General features: G+C 47.6%; 9 protein-coding genes across 9 annotated transcripts; 4 read left to right on the forward strand and 5 right to left on the reverse strand.

The window, feature by feature from the left end:
- Nucleotides 1-10: 10 nt before the first annotated feature.
- V1508DRAFT_423589 (NUDIX hydrolase domain-like protein) lies at nucleotides 11-1395 on the reverse strand. The gene is made up of 3 exons (XM_066941186.1): nucleotides 1002-1395; nucleotides 796-945; nucleotides 11-740 (listed from the first exon to the last, which is right to left on the reverse strand). Exons 1-3 carry the CDS (start codon nucleotides 1298-1300, stop codon nucleotides 113-115), a joined length of 1077 nt encoding a protein of 358 aa, XP_066793803.1. The 5' UTR covers nucleotides 1301-1395; the 3' UTR covers nucleotides 11-112.
- A 2326-nt stretch (nucleotides 1396-3721) lies between these two features.
- V1508DRAFT_239747 (ARS binding protein 2-domain-containing protein) lies at nucleotides 3722-5501 on the forward strand. The gene has a single exon (XM_066936351.1). It carries the CDS (start codon nucleotides 4037-4039, stop codon nucleotides 5453-5455), a length of 1419 nt encoding a protein of 472 aa, XP_066793804.1. The 5' UTR covers nucleotides 3722-4036; the 3' UTR covers nucleotides 5456-5501.
- Nucleotides 5502-6029: 528 nt separating this feature from the next.
- V1508DRAFT_457485 (uncharacterized protein) lies at nucleotides 6030-6958 on the forward strand (the record flags this gene model as incomplete). The annotated part of the gene is made up of 2 exons (XM_066942685.1): nucleotides 6030-6093; nucleotides 6162-6958. The coding sequence occupies 2 exons, from the start codon at nucleotides 6030-6032 to the stop codon at nucleotides 6818-6820; spliced, it is 723 nt and encodes a 240-aa protein (XP_066793805.1). The 3' UTR covers nucleotides 6821-6958.
- A 20-nt stretch (nucleotides 6959-6978) lies between these two features.
- On the reverse strand, nucleotides 6979-9072 carry V1508DRAFT_423597 (peroxisome membrane protein). The gene is made up of 4 exons (XM_066941187.1): nucleotides 8578-9072; nucleotides 7644-8514; nucleotides 7481-7590; nucleotides 6979-7423 (listed from the first exon to the last, which is right to left on the reverse strand). Exons 1-4 carry the CDS (start codon nucleotides 8942-8944, stop codon nucleotides 7410-7412), a joined length of 1362 nt encoding a protein of 453 aa, XP_066793806.1. The 5' UTR covers nucleotides 8945-9072; the 3' UTR covers nucleotides 6979-7409.
- A 1083-nt stretch (nucleotides 9073-10155) lies between these two features.
- V1508DRAFT_399481 (eukaryotic long-chain fatty acid CoA synthetase (LC-FACS)) lies at nucleotides 10156-12435 on the forward strand (the record flags this gene model as incomplete). The annotated part of the gene is made up of 3 exons (XM_066938263.1): nucleotides 10156-10758; nucleotides 10807-10972; nucleotides 11024-12435. 3 exons carry the CDS (start codon nucleotides 10156-10158, stop codon nucleotides 12433-12435), a joined length of 2181 nt encoding a protein of 726 aa, XP_066793807.1.
- A 614-nt stretch (nucleotides 12436-13049) lies between these two features.
- On the reverse strand, nucleotides 13050-15426 carry V1508DRAFT_359207 (Dolichyl-phosphate-mannose-protein mannosyltransferase-domain-containing protein; the record flags this gene model as incomplete). The annotated part of the gene is made up of 4 exons (XM_066937095.1): nucleotides 13050-14444; nucleotides 14494-14762; nucleotides 14808-15207; nucleotides 15274-15426. 4 exons carry the CDS (start codon nucleotides 15424-15426, stop codon nucleotides 13050-13052), a joined length of 2217 nt encoding a protein of 738 aa, XP_066793808.1.
- A 1297-nt stretch (nucleotides 15427-16723) lies between these two features.
- Nucleotides 16724-17972, reverse strand: V1508DRAFT_399483 (LicD family-domain-containing protein; the record flags this gene model as incomplete). The annotated part of the gene is made up of 2 exons (XM_066938264.1): nucleotides 16724-17516; nucleotides 17575-17972. The coding sequence occupies 2 exons, from the start codon at nucleotides 17970-17972 to the stop codon at nucleotides 16724-16726; spliced, it is 1191 nt and encodes a 396-aa protein (XP_066793809.1).
- Nucleotides 17973-20294: 2322 nt separating this feature from the next.
- On the forward strand, nucleotides 20295-21359 carry V1508DRAFT_359159 (uncharacterized protein; the record flags this gene model as incomplete). Its single annotated transcript, XM_066937091.1, has 2 exons — nucleotides 20295-20544; nucleotides 20593-21359. The coding sequence occupies 2 exons, from the start codon at nucleotides 20295-20297 to the stop codon at nucleotides 21357-21359; spliced, it is 1017 nt and encodes a 338-aa protein (XP_066793810.1).
- Nucleotides 21353-22628, reverse strand: V1508DRAFT_423609 (uncharacterized protein). Its single transcript, XM_066941188.1, has 3 exons — nucleotides 22319-22628; nucleotides 22130-22227; nucleotides 21353-22058 (listed from the first exon to the last, which is right to left on the reverse strand). Exons 1-3 carry the CDS (start codon nucleotides 22385-22387, stop codon nucleotides 21611-21613), a joined length of 615 nt encoding a protein of 204 aa, XP_066793811.1. The 5' UTR covers nucleotides 22388-22628; the 3' UTR covers nucleotides 21353-21610.
- Nucleotides 22629-22662: the final 34 nt, after the last annotated feature.

Here is a 22662-nt window from a genome sequence, read left to right on the forward strand (position 1 = left end):
CAATATATAGATCGATATTTACATTATTTCTATTCACCGCCGGGAAGTAGTTAGTCGCTATGCTAACTTTTATTAACTAGAAGCATATTGCAGTATATATGTCACTTGTCACTTATTTCCGTAACTTTGCTATTACTTTGATCATGATATTTATTGCGATCGCCGATCCTATCGAACATCGCAATATCGCAACCGTTGTCACTGTAATCTTAAAGCTGCTGTAATATCGATCAATAATATATCCAACTAACTTCCCATCCGATCGAGGCTTCCATATTGACTGCTGCATATGCCCAACTGTCTTCTCAAAGTAGCTCTTTCCTAGAAGCTCGGAAACCAGCCGAGTGTCCCACTGACTGGCAATTGGAAGTCTTGGCCGTTGATCCTTGGTGTCTGGGGTAATAATGTCCAGCAAATCTGTGACTATGCTGTGCGTTAATCCCCACATAATCATAGATGGGTATGTCGTCACCTCTTCCCCGTATGCTATATTTTCGGGCATTTTGATACCTGGAAAAAGCAAGGATCCAACACACCACTTTAGCAATTCGCGTAGAGGACGAATCAGTACCTCGTTAGCTACGCCATCTATCGATCTAACAAAACGGCATTGAGCTTCTGGATTCGCAATTGCAGCTATCGGGCACCAAAATGCTAGTGCCACCTCCGAAGTTTGCAAAGTGAGCGGCACCGGAGCTGGCGTTGTAAGAACAAACACATAAGTGCACAATATCATAATACTGCACAGCAATCAGTCCTTTCAGCCAAGACAAAATATTCAATTGTTTGACTTACATTCTTCCACCCCAGTGTACGGTCACATATCGTTGATTTAGCGGACCTACATAAAGCGCATATTTATCGAGATCTAAGCCAACCTCCTCCAGAGTTTCTCGCTTAGCGGTGACGAGATCAGATTCATCTTCGATGTCACGCCGTCCACCGCTACACAATTGTGTCAGTTATCATCCGGCTCATATGGAATTACGAATACTGCTTACGGCAGTGCAACATGTCCCGACCATCGATCAGTCTCTCTAGTGGATCTCTTGATGAACAGAATCTCGGCATTATGGTCACAGACCCAATCTTGAGCAAAAAACTCCTCCAAGCTTGTGACTTTCATCTCACTGCTCAGGTGTGAGCCTTCTTTGCCGGGTTTAAATCGTAGAATGAGAGCAACTGCCGAATGCCGAATGGCACCGGAAGCAGCACTGCCTGCTGGATTGTTTGGTTCTGGTGTCCGGAGGTCTAATTCTCGCCGCGATGCTATTTCCAAAAGCGCAGACTTGACGGACATATTAAATGGACAACAAAAATCTATATTCTATTATACTCGTCTCTCTAATTCTCTATCGTGTTGGCGGAGGCTATTGCGTCTATGGCATAGAAATATTTGGCTTTGAAAGAACGTTAGAGCGTTCTCTGAAGTTGTGGCCCCTGAAAAGATCCAGAAGCAACATAAATTCGCCACCCAAACTACGCAACGATTCACACCATTAGAACCCTTGCCGAGTTCTTATGACGATATTAACCAGACAGATTATCTCCAAACGTGCCATAACGTGTGCAGCCAGCCTGTGAATAGGCAGTCGAATAAATTAGAAAGTACTCTCACGAAACTGAAGGCCTTGTCGTAGTTCTACTTGCGATAAGCTGTTGGACCCTCCAGTAGAATCGATCGACAACTCGTGGATTACACACACAATAGCGCATCTGACTTAGCGCCAACCGGCGGTCAAACGAATTCATTTATCTACTAATCAATCCGCTCGCTCGTTCAGCCATAATACATAAGGTAGTCGCAACCATATTTCATGATCGCTTAACATATTAGCCAGTCCCAGTACTCACCTGTCACGATTCGATTGTGGGGATCGCTTTGCTAGAAAATAATCATTGACAGTTACACTCCCGATAGCTTCCTGAAGAAGATGATTATCGCCGGATAGCAACACGCCACGTTGGGTCCTAGCCCCGCTGTATAGTAGCAGCAATGCTTCTGTGCAGTGCAAGTCCCTTGTGGATTGGAAGCGCCTTTTTGGGTCAAAAGACTCCCAAATGCTCTGCTTAATTTTCGCAATGTTGCGGGTTTTGCGGGTTTTGTGAGGTTTTTTGCTGGTCGCGCAGAGCTACGATATTTCCATTATTACTGTGTTTCAATGTGTCATAATTCAAATCAGATCGGCCGGGATAGGTGCAATCGACAAGGTTCTACAAAGATCGCAGCTTAATCATATTTCGGAGGAGCGTAAATATTGGTAAGAAATGACGTATGGATTGAGCCGGAAGCTCGGCTCTCGAGCCGCAGACTGAGGCACACGCTGCTGACCAAATATAAGCTAATACTGAAAGGCTTTAAGCGAGAAGTAAAGTTTGTAAGCTAGGCCCTAACCCAATGCAATCTAACGGTACAGGCTGATGACTTCTCAGGCGAAATCTGCAGTTGGATCGAATCGGCAACTTACATTGCTACGCAGCCAAGTAAGAATATTTCAATCAGTGACCTTGTATGAAGTGAATTCTTGAGGATTTGGGCATTGCCTGCTGATTTTTTTTTGAGACGGGGGGGGGGAGGGGTTAAGGTGCCATTCAGGAAACGAGTAGCTCCCCGCAACAAACGCCTGTGGGTCCGGAGTACACTGAGCACTATAGAGACATGAGTGTCCGGAGCGTTGAAACCAGCTCCAATCGATCCAGGAGTCTCCGAAGTACTGGGCAAGGCCCCAATCCCAGGAGTTGCCAGGAGTGCTGGAATAGGCAACAGGAGTTCCAGAGTTACTAAGAGGTGTGGCTGGAATAGGAGTATGAGTCCCCTAACCCTGACACTAAGATGAATTTAGCCGGATATTTCAGCTGTATACATTTACTCCTTTACGTCTTCGATGGCGGATTCTTATCGGTAAGCCGCATATAGCGTAAGCGAATGTTGTACTTGTTGCATGATGACACACGAGACTCAAATGGTCCGGAACTACTTCGGCGCACCAAGATGGGAGAAGTACAAAGCTTCGGCTAGTCGGGGTTGTTCGGCAAGCATTGCACCGCCACAAATGTGTGGCTATTGGAAGTCACTAATGATGTTCTAGAAGGCTTCAACAAACGGGACACACCATCATAAAGTTTACAGTTCGGCATTCCGTGAGTCCCTCAGCACGTCTTAAACAGTAGCGTGATAATGAATAATGAATTAGCCTTTTTTGTCATTGTTACTAAAATGTGGTCATATGTACATCCGTTGAGACGATCATCGGATACTATCATAAATCGTGGCTGAGAATGATTGTTCCCCATGATTAGCTTTGGCGACGAGGACGGATAACTGTGGACACGAAGTATTACAGAATGCTCGTCAAGATGACATCGGCGAGTCTTTCCAACTAGATGACGCAGAACTACCAGCATACACAGACGAAATATAGCGAACTTACATTGAGGATCTGCTGTTTCCGATAGACACACATAACTCGGAAGAATATAGCCTACGCATTAGGTCGAGTGCTTGGATCGAAGAGGTGGCCACGGTCAGATTGGAGTACCTGCAGGTACAATGTGTGGCTGTGCGGACAGGGCCCGTGTGTTGGCGTGAGGCGCCCCGACGACTTTCAGCCCCGCGCTATGATGAAATTTCGAGAGCGCGAATGCTTCGAGGAAGATCGATTCGACGGCTTTCCATACTCACGCCTTCTGCTATCTCATTAGCATGGGCAGCCACTCTTCGAGTTTTGCTGCACGCCGTATAAGAATTCCACTGCCCCTTTGTCGACTTCAGAATGCATCCGCGATCGTCGACCGTCCCTTCACGCATAGCAAGCTATCTTCATGATAAGTGTGCTATATCTGCTATGATAGTGATTTCGTGGTCCGCACTGACTCTCGCCTTGCAAACTGGTTGGTGAATACCAATCTCGTCCGATCAGAGGGAAGACAAACTCGTCTTGTCTTTACCTCCCTCGGAGCTCGAGAGGCCGTCGACGATTCGCGTTTTTCGACACTATATAGGGCTTGCCACACAAACCATATCTACATTACATATATGACGGACAAACGAAAGGACTCAAGTCTACCCATCGGCGACGACAGTTCCAACATCGCACACACAGAGGTGACAGACAGTCAGCAGCATCAGGCAAGGTCTGGACATCTCGACATCGACGACGAGTCCAACTACTACTACCAACCCAGTTTGCTATACCCCAACATAGTTGACCAGCCATCGTCATCATCGACTACCGCCTCCAGTGCCACCCAGCCAACACTTTTGTCACGGGGACAAACTCAGCAGCAGTCCTCGGAACTACATCAGCATCAGCAGGGCTACCCAGGCGTATTCCAAGGTCTCTACGACACAGATTCTCCATTGCCAGTCGGTGACAGTGGCAGCGACCCCCACCAGCAGCAACCAGAGCATTATACTGAAGAGCCTCACTACCTACCGTCGACGTATCCACAACAATTCTTCCGCCAGCCAGACTCTTTGCTGTTCCTATCAGAATCGCACGAGTTCTCACTAGCATCTGATCCCGGAGTCCAGCAGACTGTTCAACCTCCACTATCATCGCAGCAACCAGAACCGCAAAGCTTGTACTCGCAGTCGCAGGAACCACTCCGCTCTGCAACACCACAGTATCAAGACGGTACAGAATTGTGGCCAATCTTTCGCCATCACGACTCTGGCAGTGGCGACTCCGTTGACCTTAGTCCGGAAAGCAACAGCAACAGCGAAAGGGGTAGTGGTAGTGGGAGCGGAAGTGATTCGCGCCAAATGTTTTCTCCGACTCAAAGCCAGGCTCCACGGGTCCGGCAATTCGCGGTCTACAACCCAGGACACCCTGGTCTGTCGTCGCCGTCTACTTCGTCGGCTCAGTCCAGAAATGCGCAGGCTTCACGACGGACATCAGCTTCGTCTTCGTCCGTGAAATTGTCGACGGCATCGGCAGTGGCTTTCCGTGGAGCGAGGACGTACCGTAGCCCGTCGTCTACTTCGGCCAGTACAGGCCCTGGTTCGCAGTCAATATTCCATTCGAATCCGGAGCTTGACCGAAGAGTTTCAGCCGCAGTCGTTCCGCAGCTTAGCCAGAGCTCGTACATGCCGCAAGATCGATCTCTACCGCCCATTCCGACCTTGGATGAGAGCACGTCGATCGGCAGGATCGAGGATGCGTTTGTTCAATTTATATTATACTGCAATCCTGCACTTCCCCTCAACTTGGACGCAACAGAGTTGCGTCGAGCATTTCGAAACGTTCCAAAGAGTGATGGAAAAGCATTTGAAGTCAACAGGCTGTTAGCTTTGTTACGGCAATTTGAGACCGGCGAGATTATGACCTGGACGAGATTAGTGACTGCGCTCGGTGTCGAGCGCACTCCACAGCAAAGCACCCAGAAAATTCAGCAATACGCTGTTCGATTAAAGGTTGAGTACAAATTTCAGGATCTTGAGCTGAGACGGTAAGCTACATGAAGCTAATCATATATAGAGATGGATGCGAGCAATGCATGTCGACACCTTCTTTGAATTTTGCATGGGCCACTCGCATGCCTATTTCACACAAATTCCCGATCCGTCAAAGCCAGCAGCCGCTGTTCGAGATGGCGTTCCAACCGAAGAGGACCTTGCGTTGCGTGCGCTCCTCCCTGAGCTGCGGCAGCGACGTCCGCGGTCCTCGGCGTCGACTTCAGAGCAGGACCCTCAATCTTCGCTCGAACAAGAGACAGGCCCATCCAGGACTTCGCTGTCCAATGACTCGGAAGCACGACAGGAACAGGTATGGATTCGCTTTTCTACTTTTTTCTGTTCGCGAGTCTAGTGAAGACCTACATCATGAAGAGCCAAGGAAACGTATCAGTAAGTTAGCAACTAGAACGACAACAACAGGACAGTCTCAAGCGGTATTTGGAGTTTCGAATCATATTGGCGTTCCTGTCAGTGCTCAGGGTGATGAACTCGGAACAAGACGCGGCGAGGCGGACGTACACTCAACAAATGAAGACAAGACACTGAATTGAAGCTGAGTAGAAGAAACAACATGCTGGTCAAGAAAAAGAAAGATGATGTTTTCGACCGCAAGCTGACAGAAGCTAGAAGGCATAGTTAATAACATTTTATACATAGAATCCGGAATCTTCAAATATACAGAGACCTACCTTGTATCTATCAGAGTCGTCTTCCTCCGCTGGTGCATCGACCACTAGCTCATCCTCTATTGTACCTTCTGGAAAACGACGCAAGCGCCATGGTCCAGCGGTTTCATCAGCGTGGATTACTCAAGACCCCTCCGGTCGTGGTCGCCGCGCAACAGTAGCACCTCAGCAGCAACAGCAGGAAGCAGAAGAGGCCGAATTTCAATTACGCAGGTCGCTGGAGAAAAAAGTTGCCGATTCGGGTGTCATGCGATCGAAGTGTCATGCGCAGGATATCGCTGCTCAAATCGTTCGAGGATTTCGTACCGACCTCCACCGTACAGGTGTCGACGAAGGTGCGGCATTTGCATGGGTGTTTGGCGGAGTAGACGGCATCGATAAAATCGATTTTGATATCCAGGTTGAGGATAGTGGGAGTAGTGCTATTGCTGACGATGTCGAGCGCGATGAGGACGTGACAAAGTCTGACCTGGCTGGATCCACGACCACGACCACGACCACAACCACGACCACAACCACGACCACAACCACGACCACAACTACGACCACGACCACGACCACGACCACGTACTTGGTGGAATGGTGCATTGATCTAGGTGGCGCGTCAGCCAAGTTCAATCGGAGGGTTGTCGTAACGAACCCACCCGTGAGTGAGGACCTTAATATAGAAATGTGAAGTGGCTGTTTCGCAGACCGAGTGCTGATAATCGACCTTGTCAACGTCGACAATGGGAGTCTGAATTGTCGCCGGTAAGATGCCAACTTGCGAAACACGCCGATAGGTCAATTCCAGGCGGTGGATGGAGAAAAGCTGATAATTTATATAACTATATCTAAGAATTATTGTATTTATTGTATTATTGTATATATTTTGAATTTGCTAACACTTTGAAGGATATTTTTAGGATTTGGCGCCTGGACGGTTAGATTTATGAGGTTATATGTCAGCTTCCATATCAGGCTTCTGGGATTGTATAGTCGATAATGGGACTGTCAAAAGTTGTATAAAAGAAGAGCCTTACTAGGTTACTGAAAACTTGCAAAATATGATTTGGATCTAACCAGTTACCAACACCAGGTGTCGAGTTGTCCTGTGGAAGATTAACATACCGATACTCAGCAAGTTCGTTGGTGAAAAATATTGTTGAATATTATTATAATTATCAACAATAGCACACAATTTCCTAAATCACCCAAACTCCGCGCGTATCCAATGTAATGCATATTTTGCTTCGATTATATGAGGTCTAGCCGCGAATGGTGGACTAAAGCGTTGATGCTGCAAGTGTTTGGTTAGTCGCGTCAATATTCACTAAGATATCGTTGTGTAACGTACTGGCAAAGTGGTAGGTTTCCATTAAGTATTGATAGTCGCCGACATACAACCCGACTAGGTTTAGAAGCGGAATATTTTCCGTCTTCTTGATCATTTTATCCAATATCGGTCTGAAAATTATAATTAGTGTCCGGAGTTATGTATCAGAAAAGTGCGAACATACTTCGTGACTGAGTCATAAAATTGCCCTCGTAGCGTCCACCACCACATGGAGTTACTTCTCTTTTCGAGCTCGCGCTTCTCGAGGCCGGTTAGCTTGGTTAGCGCGGCCCTGATTCCGCCTTCGTTTGATAAACTGTCAATGACACCGTCCCTGCATATGTACTCCAAGGCGAAACCGACGACCCATGGCATCCAGTTGACGACTTTTCGTGCCTGATGCCCTTCAAATCTTTTTGACTCACGCAAACGAGACGCTAGTAGTGTAAGTAGGGCATACAACAGTGGCCGCAAAATATACAGGATCTCTTTTATTCTGCCATCCACGGTAGTCAGAGGATGTATCAATTTTCGTCCAGGCACGACGTCGTCCGGCAGCAGGACTTTCTTCATCAAATATTGAGTCGCATCCGAATCCTCCTTCAATTGTGGCAATTTCTGCCCCGTACGCGGCATCATCCAATAGTCGCCGTCCTCTTCACCGACGTCGGCAAGCGCAATGGGATCATCAGGCTCCAGCACTTTTGGATCGACCTCGCGTTCGGGAATCGGAGGCGTGACAAGCGTTCTCGAACCACATATCTGTAAAAGTGCCAGTCTGCAGGCTGCTTTGGTACTCTCGATACCTACAATTGCTGTTCGCTGGCCGCGCTGACCGCCGTACTTACGGGACATAACTTCGATTAATAACTCGGTTTTCTGGATTACTGCGAGGAAGTATGCGATTTTTTTGTAGACGGCGTTGTGGGTCGTGAAGTGCCGTGTATACCGCGTATGTAACGATGGCTGATATTTTGAGCACGATGCAGACGAAGAGAGTGCGCGGGCTAATATAGTGTCATGGTAAAGTCCCAAAATTCCTAGAGCAGAATATACTGCATATCTTGTCAATACCACCAAAATATCAAACGTTGACTCAACACAGGCGAAACACGTACCAACTTCAGACGCAACCTCCGCATCTTTAAACTTGCCCGGGAATAAATACGTCAAGTGCTGCAGCGTCGACTCAACGGACGCAATCTGACTCGCATTTTTCAGCAGGAAAGACTCGTATAGGCCAAGCCATGGCGCTCTTCCCGACTTCATCTTGCCATTAATCCCGCTCATGCCCGCATTGCCATTCACGTCATGTTTCTCGGGCCCATTTTCCAGCGGACACGGAATTTCTGGTCGAGGGTCGGGTGCGTTGCTAATGTACGATGACCGAGAAGAAGTGTCTACTCGCTCTGAAGGCGTTGATGGTGACGGGGCCGAGAAATCTAGTGGATCAGCCTTTGATAAGTCGTTGCCGCTTACCGCCATTTATGTATATATGTGCTATCGTATATTTAACAAGACCCAAAGCTGTATTATTGCAAGAAGAACGGCAGGAGGGGAAATCAACAGGTTGACTGTTATATTAGAACACTGTCATAAACTTAATAATTGCGAAGGCTGAGTGCGGAGACAACCATGCATCCTCGGTTTGCCCTACGAGCGTCCAATCGAACACTATTGGGTAAGGGTTTTAGCAATAGCCAGGCACAGCAATTAAATGGCCGGCATATCGTGAAGCTATTTCGATTCGAATCGCGCCCAGTATAGTTATATAATTCAAATGGTTTACGAGATATTGCTAGATAGGGTTAAGAAGACATCGGATGGTGAAAATTTATCTTCTGCAAATTCAATATTCTCCCGTAACAAAGGTGCCTGGTCGTCGAATGGACACAGATTACGAGTTGACTAGCAAATGCAGTGTATATAAAATAAATCTATAACTAACAGCTATTTGAAATCTCATCCTAAGTCCTATAGATGTGTTCCAGCCAATCAACCCGACAAAGGAGTGTTGAGAATAGAGGTCACGCCCCTGACTAAGAGAGACACGCTTACACCATTGGAGCCATAACCGCGATTACACGACCGGCATTTTTAAGGCGGTGTCCAGTTGGAAATAGCCGAGTGACTATGATAATAATATGATGTAATTTCGAAATGTAAAATACAACGCTTGTGACTAACTATGAATTTGGGCCGACGACGTGAGTAATTTTTTTTTTCACGTGGAAGGCCTCGGTGAGGCCAGCACATGATGCGATACTTTCGTTAAAATCGTCCCTCGTTTCTCAATGACTCTGACCCTTAGCGGTTTGGTTCCGATGTACCGAGGCATTTGATAAATTTCTACTATTTGGTCACTTGCCATACACAAGGGTCCCCGTACATTACACATATAATTGAATCTGTAGATGCCGATTAATCAATTAATTAATTATAATCATATTTGCAATTGCTCACAACAGCAACAGCGCGAACAACATCTCTGATTTCTCTTCGTTGTTAATGGGATGAGCAAAGCCCCGCACAGTTGATCTGGGGAAACTCAAACGGCAGAGGTGGGCGCATGTCTCCATTTTCGGTCACCGGATTGCCGGACCGCGGATCAACTCCAGTTTCGAGTTATATATCTCGCACTTTCTGTCGTTTTACTGATTTACCGATTTCATGCAGAATCTCTCACCATAAGAAACATGTCCACTATCGTCGAATTCTCCGTTCCTGGGGTCCCTCGCACACTTGTCTCCGCCTACCCGCAGGACGCGCCAGTCCCTAAAAAGGGCGACATCACCGTCAATCGCACCCCGTACGGCAAGACTCAGGGCGTACCGCTTCCAGGCAGCGAAAAGCCAGGGTACTCGGCCGTCTACCGAAATGCACACCATCCTGAGGCCCTCATAGACACCATTCATCCCACCATCCTGACTTTATACGACGGCTTCGCAAACAGCGTTCGTAACCACGCCGATGCGAACTGTCTCGGCCATAGAGAATACGTTCCCGAGTACAAAATATGGAGCCCGTACATTTGGCAGTCATTCGCCCGCGTTGCTGAGCGGCGGACGGATTTTGGCAGTGGCTTGTTGAAACTCGCGCGCGACGTCGCTGGTGTGCAGAAGAAGGACAAATTTGGAGTCGCAATATTTTCGCCAAACAGGCCCGAATGGGTTATCACAGATCTCGCACTGCATGCTTACAATTTGTACGGCGTCACACTGTACGATAGTTTGGGCCCGGATGCGAGCGAATATATTTTGAACTTGACCGAAGCGCCAATCTTGGTTGCGTCGTTAAACGTGCGTCCGTCAGATTGGAATTGGAAAATATGACTAATGTGCGAACAGAACATTCCCGAGATTCTTACAGTCAAGCAGAACTTGCCTCATCTCAAGGTAATCATCAGCATGGACGAATTGGAGTCGCCAATCGACACACCTGGAAACACCCGACGCAGTCTCCTTAAGACGTGGACCAAGGTACAGAATGTTGCTCTGTACTCTTTTTCTGAAGGTATGTGATAACTAATTTGCGTATTAAGGACGAACTAACTCTATCGACCAGTCGAGCGAATAGGCCGTGACGCACTCGCTCCGCACAATCCACCTGCATCCACCGACATCATGACGATTAACTTCACATCCGGCACTACTGGCGTCCCGAAGGGTGTCGTCCTGACCCACGCAACTGCTGTTGCGGGCATGACCAGCGCGCTGCTCCACATCGAAACCGCGCCGAAACGCAACGACGTTCTTCTCAGCTATTTACCTCTCGCCCACATCTACGAGCGAATTTCCCTCTGCCAAGCAATTTCCTTCGGCGCGGCCTATGGATTTCTCCACGGATCTGTCCTCGAACTGATTGACGATATCAAGACATTGCGTCCGACCGTCTTCATATCTGTTCCACGACTGCTCAACCGAATCGAGGAAGCACTCCGTGCCAAAACCATCAATGCACCAGGTCTTGCGGGCAAAATATCACGGAAAGCGCTAAAAGCCAAACTTGATGACATGGAACGCGGTGGCACCGGCCAGATTGCCGTATGGGACGTACTCTGGTCTCGAAAGATTCGGAAGAACGCTGGCTTCGACCGATTGACCACCGCCGTCAGCGGATCTGCACCCATTTCCGACCCCACCTTGCAATTCCTGCGCGCCGCATTTGCCTGTAACATGATCCAAGGATACGGTCTGACAGAGAGTTTTGCGATTGGGCTTGTAGGCGAACCGGATGATAAGAAGCCGGGACACTGCGGCCCGCCCGTTGTTGGTGTCGAAGTCCGGTTGAAGGACGTGCCGGAGATGAATTACTTCTCTACAGACAAGCCATTTCCACGCGGTGAGCTCCTACTCCGCGGTCCTATCGTCTTCCGGGAGTACTACAAAGAGCCAAAGAAGACCGCGGAAGCGATTGACGAGGAGGGATGGTTCTGCACCGGCGACGTGGCCAAGATCGACGAGTTGGGCCGGGTGTCGATCATTGATCGTGTTAAAAACTTTTTCAAACTCGCACAGGGAGAGTATATCGCGCCTGAACAAATCGAAAACATCTATCTCGCTGGTTGCGATCTCGTTTCGCAGGTCTTCGTCCACGGCGACAGTGTTCAGACATTTCTTGTCGGCATCCTGGGAATCAATCCCGACACCTTCGCCATCCTTGCGTCCAAATTGTTGAACCGCAACATCTCACCTAGCGATCTCCACGAGCTCGCGAGCGTAGCAGGTGACCGTAAAGTACGCGAGGCGGTGTTGCGCGACTTGGACCGTGTTGCGAAGAATGCGAACTTGCAGGGCTACGAACGAGTTAAGAATATTGTGCTCAAAATCGATCCGTTTAACTTTGACAATGACTTGCTGACGCCTTCCTTGAAGTCTAAGCGGCCGCAGTCGGTCCGGTATTATCGGGACGATATTGATAAGATGTATGCTGAGGGTGAACTTATCAAGAACGGGTCCACTAAGGCAATGTTGTAGATTTCATGACTTACCTGTATTGTTAATGAAGTTATGGATTGAACTTGGAAGCTCTATGATTGAATCTGTTAAATGTATCATGAACAACTTCTTAGCAAATATGTACTTAACTAGCCGAGAGTGGTAACTAACTAGCCGAGAGTGGTAATTGACTGATTTCAGCTCTATACCACACTTTCTGTCAACTAACTCAATTCGGCGAAAATTATGATATGTCTTCGGCGCATCCTCCTCAAATAGTATCAGAAAAAGCCAGCTTCACTAGAACCTCAAACATTGCAGGCTGGAACCTGTAATCCGTATTAATAATGTCTGAGTCGTATCCGACGCGTCCGGAAGATCTGTCGACATTGTTACACTTTTGCTTCAGGGTATAAGTTATATATAATCAAGTTATTGTCCGTCGAGACTAATAAACCAAGAAGCACAGCTTTGACTGAAGGTTACCATGAATTGGTATAAGAAGAGTATTTTATACATACAAATTACGAATAATACATAAGAACGATCATATTCGCTGTCACAATTTTTGCTCGTTAGTTTCTTGATATCATTTGCGCCAAGCACATCACCACTACCACATTGTATCATCCGGTTTATAGCATCCGGATTGTCTATACAGTCCACGTACTCAACCAATTCAAATAGCTATACTTTTCATGAGTGCCGACCATCCCGAACGAAATCGGAGAGAACAACACAAAAACTCCGATAACAGCCGCATAAGCGAGCACATACGCAAGATACCGCGCCCACACCGGCATTCTCCTCGTGCCGAAATCAAACAAGAAGCCGAACGATATGATGGCAAAGTAGAGCGCGGGCAGGTAATGATGAACATATGTCACGCGCGCCATGAAGATGAAGGGGAAGTAATGAAGCCCCCATCCGAGAGCAGGGTACACTCCTGAGTAGATGTAGTGTGACACTTCGTTCGGCGTCATGTCCACATATTGGCGTTGCCAGCGGCAGAGATATACGAACGTTATAATAGCTAGAATTACGATGGAGGCGCTTGAGCCCCAGACGACGATCGGGTTGCCGAGGAGGTAGTACTTCACGATGCTGTTGCTCCAGCCACACATACGCAATCCGACGTTGAGCACTGGCCATTGCCATGGGCGCGAGGCTAGGTCATCGCGTTTATCGGGGTCAGGCACGAGAGCGTTATTGGATGTCATCATCGCGACGTTGAGATGCAGAAAGTCCCGCAGAAAAGGTGATCTGTAAGCCTTTGCGTCTCCAGGAGGAAGAAGGGGATGGATGTGTTTCTCAATGTTCCAGTGCGTGAAGCGATCGCGAGGATTATTGACCTTGTCACACGTAACTTCAATCTGCTTGTATCCCCATTGTGGCAAGTTAACGTTCGCCGCCCGCAAGTAGCATCCGAGCGTCTGGTGTCGGAATCGGAGACTAGAGGTCAACGTGTGCACTCGGTTATCCGAATGCAGCGCATCGCCAATGACCTCGACGATCCAGTTATCCTTTTCGTCGCCTACGGTCAAGTTACCGTAACACGACACCTCGTTCTGGTCCTTTGTGAGAGGCGCCGCCATGACATGCGAGTGCAAATTGCGGCCGGTCATCTCGTGAATCAACCGGATCACATCACCGGACTTGATAAACCGGACTTCTGGGTCCTCAGGATCATATTCGAGTGAGCTGCGCTCAGGATAGAAAATCCAGTCATTATTCGCGTCCTTGTGGTGGTAACACGTAACTTGCTGCTGCTCGGAGCCTTCGGGGTACGTCTGCACATGGGAATGCAGCAAGCCACCGCCGTATCCCATGTTCTTGAGTGTAACTTTTGAACCGATAGCGACGTCGAGTGGTCCCTTTGTTAGGTCGGAGTTTCGGAGATTGGCTTGAAATAGCGAGCTCATTTGCGCGTCCCCTGGACCACTATTCACAAGAATCAGAAAGTGGATTTTGAAGCAAGCCAGGTAGATTGTGAGGGGAATTATGATGAGGCAAATTATTCGAGCGATCCAGTGCTTCGCGTACGTGACCTATTACGTCAGATGTCGTTTCATCTCAAATATCGATTCTGATACGCACCATGGGCATCTTCAAATCACCAAACTTATTCCACAAATCATGGACGGTGTAAATGCCGATCAAGGCAGTAGTGAGCATGCCAACCCATTTGACACTCGTAACGCACCCAATACTCACGCCGGTGAACGTCAACCAGAACCACCAGCCGAGCGAAAATGACTGGTGTCGCCATTCATGGAATTTGGCTAGGCCCAGGAAACTTATGAAGGTGAAGAGCATGAGCATCGAGTCGAGGAGGATGAATCTCGAAATCGTCGCGTATGAGTTTTCTATGTCTATTAGTAATTGCACATTGATCGGTAAGCAATACGTACCACACAACACCATCAGCGTGACCAGCCATGTAGCAAGCGTTGAGAACTTCAAGCTCTTGGCTGTGAAATATGCAACAGGGACACACAATGCGCCAAATGTGGCATTAAACACGCGCATAAATGTGTAATTAAGCTCCTCAGGATAATGTTCGCCAGACTTGAACTCAAAGGACCCGTTGTAGCCACACAAATACCCCGACAGTCCAACAAGCATCTTGCCCAATGGCGGGTGCACGTCAAAGTAGAACTCCCGCTTCAAATAATGTGATCCGAATTTGCCGAAATGTGCTTCATCCCAGGTGACGATGTCTGATATGCCGATTTTATACATGCGGGTGAGGAAGGAGAGGATCGTGAATAATATCGGTGCGACGTACTTCTCTACAGTATCTAACGAGATCTACAACCATCAGTCTCCGATTGTCGCGGTCGTACATTAATCAAATGAACAAATAATTGAACGCACATCGTCGTCATTGTAGTACTCGCCGATGATCGTTTTCGACTTGCTCTCGAGCAGCTTGTCGACGGGTTTCCGCACTGATTCTATGGGCTTGCCTTTTCTCTGGCGCGGTGCGCCACGCGTGTCGGCACCCGTGGTCGATCCAGCTGTTGCCATGATCGGGGAAATCAGAACCAATTGTGCGTCTTATTCTTGCTGTACGAGGATATTTCCCTTACTATTAATAGTCAGCAGATCAGATAATGCTCACAGACTCCCAAATAGATCCCGAAGTAATCACGCCTAAATTCGTCACAACACATCAATTGGGCGTGGAGAAATAAATGTATCTTACAATACCTGAAAGAACTGGAAAGACAAATATCCTGGATCAGGACGAGATCATTAGCATCCATAGTAAATACTTTGTACGAAAATCTCAAGAACGCGCGTGTCTCTCGAGGCCCTAATCATCGATGACGAGACTCTCAACCAATAATTTGCAGCTTTAACAATTATACATACCGTAACTTCTCAATTACCAACCTTAGTCGGAGTTTACTCCGTAGCGACAAATCCAGTGCGTGAATAAAATTTTTGTTCTGCCTCGGTGCGAAAGCGAGGGGTTAATGAAATATACCTTGCGTTGACTAAAGCTGCCGATTCTGGGGTCTCGCTAATGTATCGCGTGTTCGTTGTGTGAGGTCCACGAGCGTGTTGTGTTGCACGAGCCCCTTAATGTTATAAGCACAATAATGTTCACGATTAGAAGACCATGTTGCACGCAGGTTCACGCATCCGCATTAAGTGAATTGCTAAATGAGTGTGAATGACTGAATGCAATGAATCCCGCTTAGTGGACGGGTAGAACAATTGCGAACGTTTGGATGTTACTAAATTCATCTTCATTCATTAATAGGTATTCTAAAATAGTATAGGTTTACCTAAACGTAACAAAAAGTCGCGTATAACAAACACATATCTACAAAAATCAACCGTAGACTGCAGCCACTTATAACCAAATTACCGTACAAATACGAAGAGATTCATACCCGTCCCTCCACAATACAAAGAAACAGGTCCGCCATCATCATAATTATCCTCATCAACAGTCCCAAAAAGATCCCAGTCGATGTCGGACCATTCTCCATATCCCAAAAACCTATATAACATGTCGACAAGAAAGGGAAAGAAATAAAACAAAAGAGTGTTGTACAGTTTAATTATACAGTCTCAACATGGGTGGGTCCACCTGTCGATCTAGCTTTGCGATGAAAACAAGATGTGAATCGATATCGTACCCGATAGCCAATAACAAATATGCTCCAGAGATAAATCAATGGTTAGCTTCCGATGTCAGCAGGCCCAAGGATAACCTAAAACATTAACAAAAAGTAATCGCCAGTCTATGCAAAAAACGATCTGGTCATGGCAAGTCGCGTAGAATCACTGGATTAGCATAAGCATATGACCATCATTGCTTCGCATGACCCTTCAAACCGCCGCCACCGGCGAAGCCCTGTGGTTTGTGAGCTTCTGGCCTTACCACTACATTATCGTCTGTGGCTTCCACCGTGTCCTGCATTGTGGAATCGTCCTTCGCGGGCTGTACAGGCGGTTGCGTTTGTTGAGCCGTCGACTGCATTGACGACGTACGACCGGCTTGAGCTCTGGCTCCTGGAACGGCATATGTTTTCATTGTACTGGTGTTCTTTTGCCCTTGCGCGCCAGGCGGTATCCGCTGCAATGGCTTAGTTGCAGGACCGTTTCCAATATCGGGTTTAGCTCTATGCAAGTCTCGGAAGTCAGATGCTTTGCGCCACTTCTGATCCTTCAAGCTGAAAATATAACCCATATATTTTCCATCGGTCAGTGCGCGCCGTGAATACTCTTTCTGCAGGACTCTTTCGAATTCGTACGGAATATATGCAGGTTTGCCGATAAACATTGTTTGTCTCAGCGGCAGGATATCATCGACAAGGTACCTATGGTTGTTCTTGCAACTTATGACGTTTGGATGTCGGATAGGATCTGTTTCGGCGAGTGCGGTGATGTCGATGTATAGACCGTTCTGCATGTCCACGAAACGCGCATCGATGACATTTTCCCCGTTCGCGCGCGAGCGGTGGACAAAGTGCGGGTTCACGTCGATGTAGTACTGTCGTACTTCGTTTTGGGCAGTAACGTACTCGTATGTCGTCGCGTTGAACCGTTTGCTCATGCTGTCTATTGTGCGCACAAACATCTGTACGTCCACGTCGACGTCCCTGTGATGGTACGTTAGCACGAGAAGAGAATTGCAAGTAATATACCAAATATGCATACCAAGGCAATGGCTCACCATTCCAGTACCAGCCGAGTAGAGTGCCATGAGCTATCCAGGATTCTATGTTGCTTTCGTCCAGGAAAGCGAACCAAGCTTCGAGCATGTGGCGCATTGCGTGCTCACGGTCGCCATCGTTGAGCTCAGACTTAAAATGCCGGCGGTCGTAGTGCAGTCCTATCCACTGCTTATTTCTCATGATAACGGCTTCGAAGAAGTATTTCGGGGGCGGCTTGACGGGGCCCCGCGGCGGCGCGACGTAGAATTTCTCGTGAGTGATGGACATGGGGACGAAGCGATCGACATCCGGGGCTGTGAACAACTTGGCGGACAGGAAGGTGGTGAATGCTGTGAAGGCGAAGACTACGAGCGCGAGCAGGACGAACAAGCGGCGAGGCATGGCAAAAGCGCTTGTCGGGAAGGAGGAGACGATCGCAAATAGGAATCGAGCAGAGTGAAGTGCACGTGATAAGACAGTGGTGACATGGAATAGATGATCGAACCTCGGACACACTTATATTTAGTTGTTGTACTGACGGCGGCACAAGTTAGTGATTTTGGATCGCGAGGTCAGCAGCTGAGCCTACTGACGCGGCGACAGCGAGAACGAGAGCACAACCCGACGGACGGTACGGACCAAGGAGAACGGAAGTGCAGATAAATGGGTAGAGTTTCTGTTGAGAGGGGAGATTGAGAATTTTGTGGTCGCAGGTTTGGGTCTAATGTGCATCGGGAAACGCTTTCGTGCAGAGGCGCTGAAGCGACCCAAACGTCGCGGCGATCCCTTGGCCACATTGCCGGTAACCGAATGACAGTTGGCCATCGCACTATAGAAGCCCTGACCCGCCGATTGTGCTCGTTGGACCAGCTGCCAAAACGGGCCAAAACGGGTCCAACATGAGGGCACCAGTTTAGCAATACCTCACCTAAAACTGCTGCCATATTATTTTGGGTTCTTGTTATGCAGCCAAGCTCGGGTTGCACAGTCTGCTCTTGGCTTACGTCAGATTTCGCTGTGTTGCACGCGACCATTGACTTTCATTCTACTGCGCACTGAGGTCCTTCGAAATGCGTGCGTTAGTGCGCTTGCTATATTTGCAGTACATGTCGCCAGTAGGCAGGGGAAGGTACCGTATAAGATAATATAGTCGATTATCGCAGATTATCTCTTAAGTTGCTTGCGCGGTAATTAATATTGTCGTAAATTGCACTTCTTATACCTAATATACCTAATATACCTAATATACCGTATATAGACCGCACCGTACCGCAACTCGTCTGTTGCTAATGAGCCAGGCGCTGGAAATCTGGCTAATAGATGAGACACCGTTAGGGGGCCGCCCTCAATCGGCAGCGCCATCAATTCAATTCCAAACATAATTATTCTGTTACGCGTCTTGCAGCCGTTGGCTGATATTATTAGCTGTACTCGCTGTGAATATAACTTTATTTCACAGTTATAAAGGCAAGTGGCGCTTTTCCAGCCACTCAGTCGTCCTCTAGGTGGCTCAATGCAGTTACTTGTCCAACTATCCAATCGAGTCGCATCAAGGCGAGTTGCTATGCAAATTCCGGCAGTAACTGCCGCCGCCGCAGTCTAATGCACTAACTTCGACCCAAGTCCCTTACCAATTTCGCCGAAACCCTACAATTCCCCCCTGTGAAACTCCTCATTATTCAATAACACATATATCCTTCCACCCCCGGCGGCTGACGCGTCCTCCACAGTTAATCCGTCATCGCCAGATACCGCTGAGCTATTTATATGGAGCTCTAAATGTGGCTCTTGTCATGTCGTACTCAGTGTCAGTGTTAATCTGATCTTGTGCGACGATTCACTTCGCAAGTCAAATCCTGTCGATGTCTGATCGTAAGTTTATCAGGTCATCGCGTCCTTGTACTTAAGTAATAGGATGCGGGTACTCATGTGTGCAGTGTCAAGGCTTTTATACGACGGTCTATGTAGAGCTATCGATTCATTCCATGTAGTATCATTATCGTCCATCAGCGAGAAAACTTAAGGCATGCTGGCGTTACGAACGCCCTAGGCCACATCCACATAAAATGTAAATACCCAGTCATATTATTGTCGGATATTATCGGAACATCGGAAACTTGCGGAGCATCTGGGCAAACCACCGCACACTCCTTGTAAACACAACGCAGCCGGTCCATGGTCCTGCAAAACCAGGCACCAATGCCAGTCCCCCCCAGCAGTAATTTTCAATCACTTACTATGTTATCAGCGTCAGAGTCAACTACAGAATATATCATTTTTGCATCATATCGTGTCCAACCACACTCGGCATTTCTAGGGATAGGGTTATAGATCTATGTCAAGGTTAGGGATTTAAGTTCATAAGGTATATCGAAAGTTCCCAGATTTCGATGATGCGTAGCCACTGTGAAATATAGCACGTTTTGTTAGCACTGACGATCCTCCTTACGGATCCACATATGCCAGAAAAGTATTATCGATATTGCGATCAATTAGCGGTACTTCAAATATAGGTTTGTCGAGCGCAAGAAGACATGAAAGTATATGGGTGGTAAGAGAAAGTGACAGTGTAGTTGATTTAGCTACTTGGTTCGCTGTGCGTGATTCGCATTGAGGTATTCTTACTGAATTGGTTGGGCTATACATTTAAGTTGACTGTGGTCAGTGTTTCCATTGGTACTACACGTAATTATGGCGAATCGGAATTTACTCGGAATAGTTCGGATGAGAACTACTTCTCCACCCTCAATATACCCCGCAATCGTCCCCATCGCCAGTAATATCATATCAAACAAACGGCATCAGAGAGGCTTTATGCACACAAAGCCTCCGTTTCGACAAATTGATCGTGTCAAGCTATCTCCGTCCACAGATCTGAACACGTTTTTTGAAAATACTGACGTGCGGAAGCGCGAAGACAGTGATTTGGAAATCAACTCCCGTCGTCAACTCCGCAAGACAAATCTGGGAGAGAGTAAGTTCCATTGAACAGCAACCTGGCCGTACAAGGCTAATGAATTAGCACTGGACACATTAATCCGTCTCCTCCCGAACCTCCAACACGAGAACCCACCATTATCTCTTCTGTCGTCAAACATCCAACTACGCTTCTTCCCCAAAACGCACCCAGGTCTGCCAACAATCAGAGGCAAGACAGCGTACATTGCAGCCTGGCGTATAGCACAGTGGATCTTGCCATTTGTTGTCCTCGGTCCAATAGATGGGTTCGCTGAGATCGCTGACAGCGCGGCCGATGCAGCCGCCGTGACGAAGAAGTCGGATGACCGGAGCATGCCCGGGTTGACAAGCATCCTTGGTCTCGGTAATCGTCAGTCACCGGACCATCGGAAGGGAAATATCGTATTTAAGATTATTAGCATGAGGATTATAAACGAGGACAATGACATTGACGACGATATCCTCGGCAACTTTGAGGCCGTGGACGAATACGCGAGTGAGCCTGCCACGAAGTTGTTAGTCCGCTGGCAGACGAGCTTCGAGCCTGCTACGAATGCGCCTGCTACGGCAGCTGAGGATGAGGCTGACGGACGAGCGGCTTCAATTGTCACCGGATTATTCACGTTCGAGTTTGATCGTAACGGTAAGATTTTGGTACATAGTGTCGATGATTTGGAGGAAATCAGGATGCAGCAGACTGCTGGCAGCAAGGGCCTCAAAAAGCTAGCGGAAGCCGTTGCCAGGCGTCACGTAGGCAGCGACGAGGAGGAAGGTCAAGTTGTCGCCAACGAAGACGAACGGCGGCATGGTGTTCCTCGACATGTCGCTTGAATAGGACCGTCAGGGATTATTAGGCTTGTTTGATATGAAATATGTACAGATGCTCATTGGATTTTTACTGTCTCTTCTTGGTACTTGTATAGGTACTACACTCATGATAACCATTGTTACTTTGGTAACGAAGAGAATCTATTGTCCCATGTATTTGACCTTCCCAAACACCTTTATCCAAACATAAGTACCATACGCCGACACATCACCTCCAACTAAATTTGATCATACTTCTTATGGCAGATCTATGGCTATTTCGCCCATGGCTTTCGACGCTGTGGCCTCTCGGGCCGCGATGACGCCGTCTCGCCGAGCAAAATGTTCGGAATTTGCTTTATACCGGGAAGTTCCTTACCAGACGTAATTAACTCAACAATGTGCGCAAATGAACTAGGGTACGGTGCCGTATTATCTTCATTTCCATCTGACGGGCCAGACGCTGACGCTGAAGTCGCCGGTGGGGGCCGTGTCGAGGTTGATGGAATTGGCGACGGTGAGGACGTTGGTGTTTGCGATGACGACGCAGATAAGTTTACGATTGAGGAATCGTCGTGCTCGCCAACTGGTTGATCGTGCAATTCGACATTCGCGTCTGATACTCGATCTCTTGACTCTGATGGCAATTCAGAGACTGCCGATTGAGTACGACTGCTCTTCCACGCTATGTAGTCCTCGTATCCAACATTCTTCTGAACTTTCCTGCCCACAAGTCAGTGTTCAGAGTTACAATTACTTCTATGTAGAGAAGCAGAGAATTGCGTGGGACATACCGCGAATAAAAAAATAGCCGAGCCTTACACTCCACCATCCGCTTTTCGTCGTCTGATAATGTGCTCCCACGACTCGACATGACAGACGCCAGTCCTTGCTATTATTTTCACAAGTTAGTACAGTCCATGAAGATAGCGTACTGACAATGAGGCAGCTAGCCGTGTGAAGCGAATTGTATGCCGACGTACAGTAAAGTCGTGGTCGGATGCCCATTCGTAGGATTCAAATTCTTTCCATTCTGATTCTGATAGAGGCATTATATGGAATAATTCTGGTACATTCAATCGCTATTTATATAAATGAACTTGGAAACGAATGCTGGAATCCAGCTGATAGATCTAATAATATGCGAGGTTTGGGAGCGGACGAGGTTGGGGTTTGTTACGTCACTGTCAGTCAAAATGGTGCATATTTAGCAGCATACTCAGCGGCGACGGGCCAAACTAAAATCTAGAAATTTGAAAATCCAATTTTAATGGCTTCTTAAGGAGATTCCATGGTGTATTTACTCATGAAAATTTGTCAGTTATGA

This window comes from Lipomyces doorenjongii (assembly GCF_038497915.1).
Source record: "Lipomyces doorenjongii strain NRRL Y-27504 unplaced genomic scaffold V1508scaffold_59, whole genome shotgun sequence".
In the NCBI taxonomy this organism is placed as follows: Eukaryota; Fungi; Ascomycota; class Lipomycetes; order Lipomycetales; family Lipomycetaceae; genus Lipomyces; species Lipomyces doorenjongii.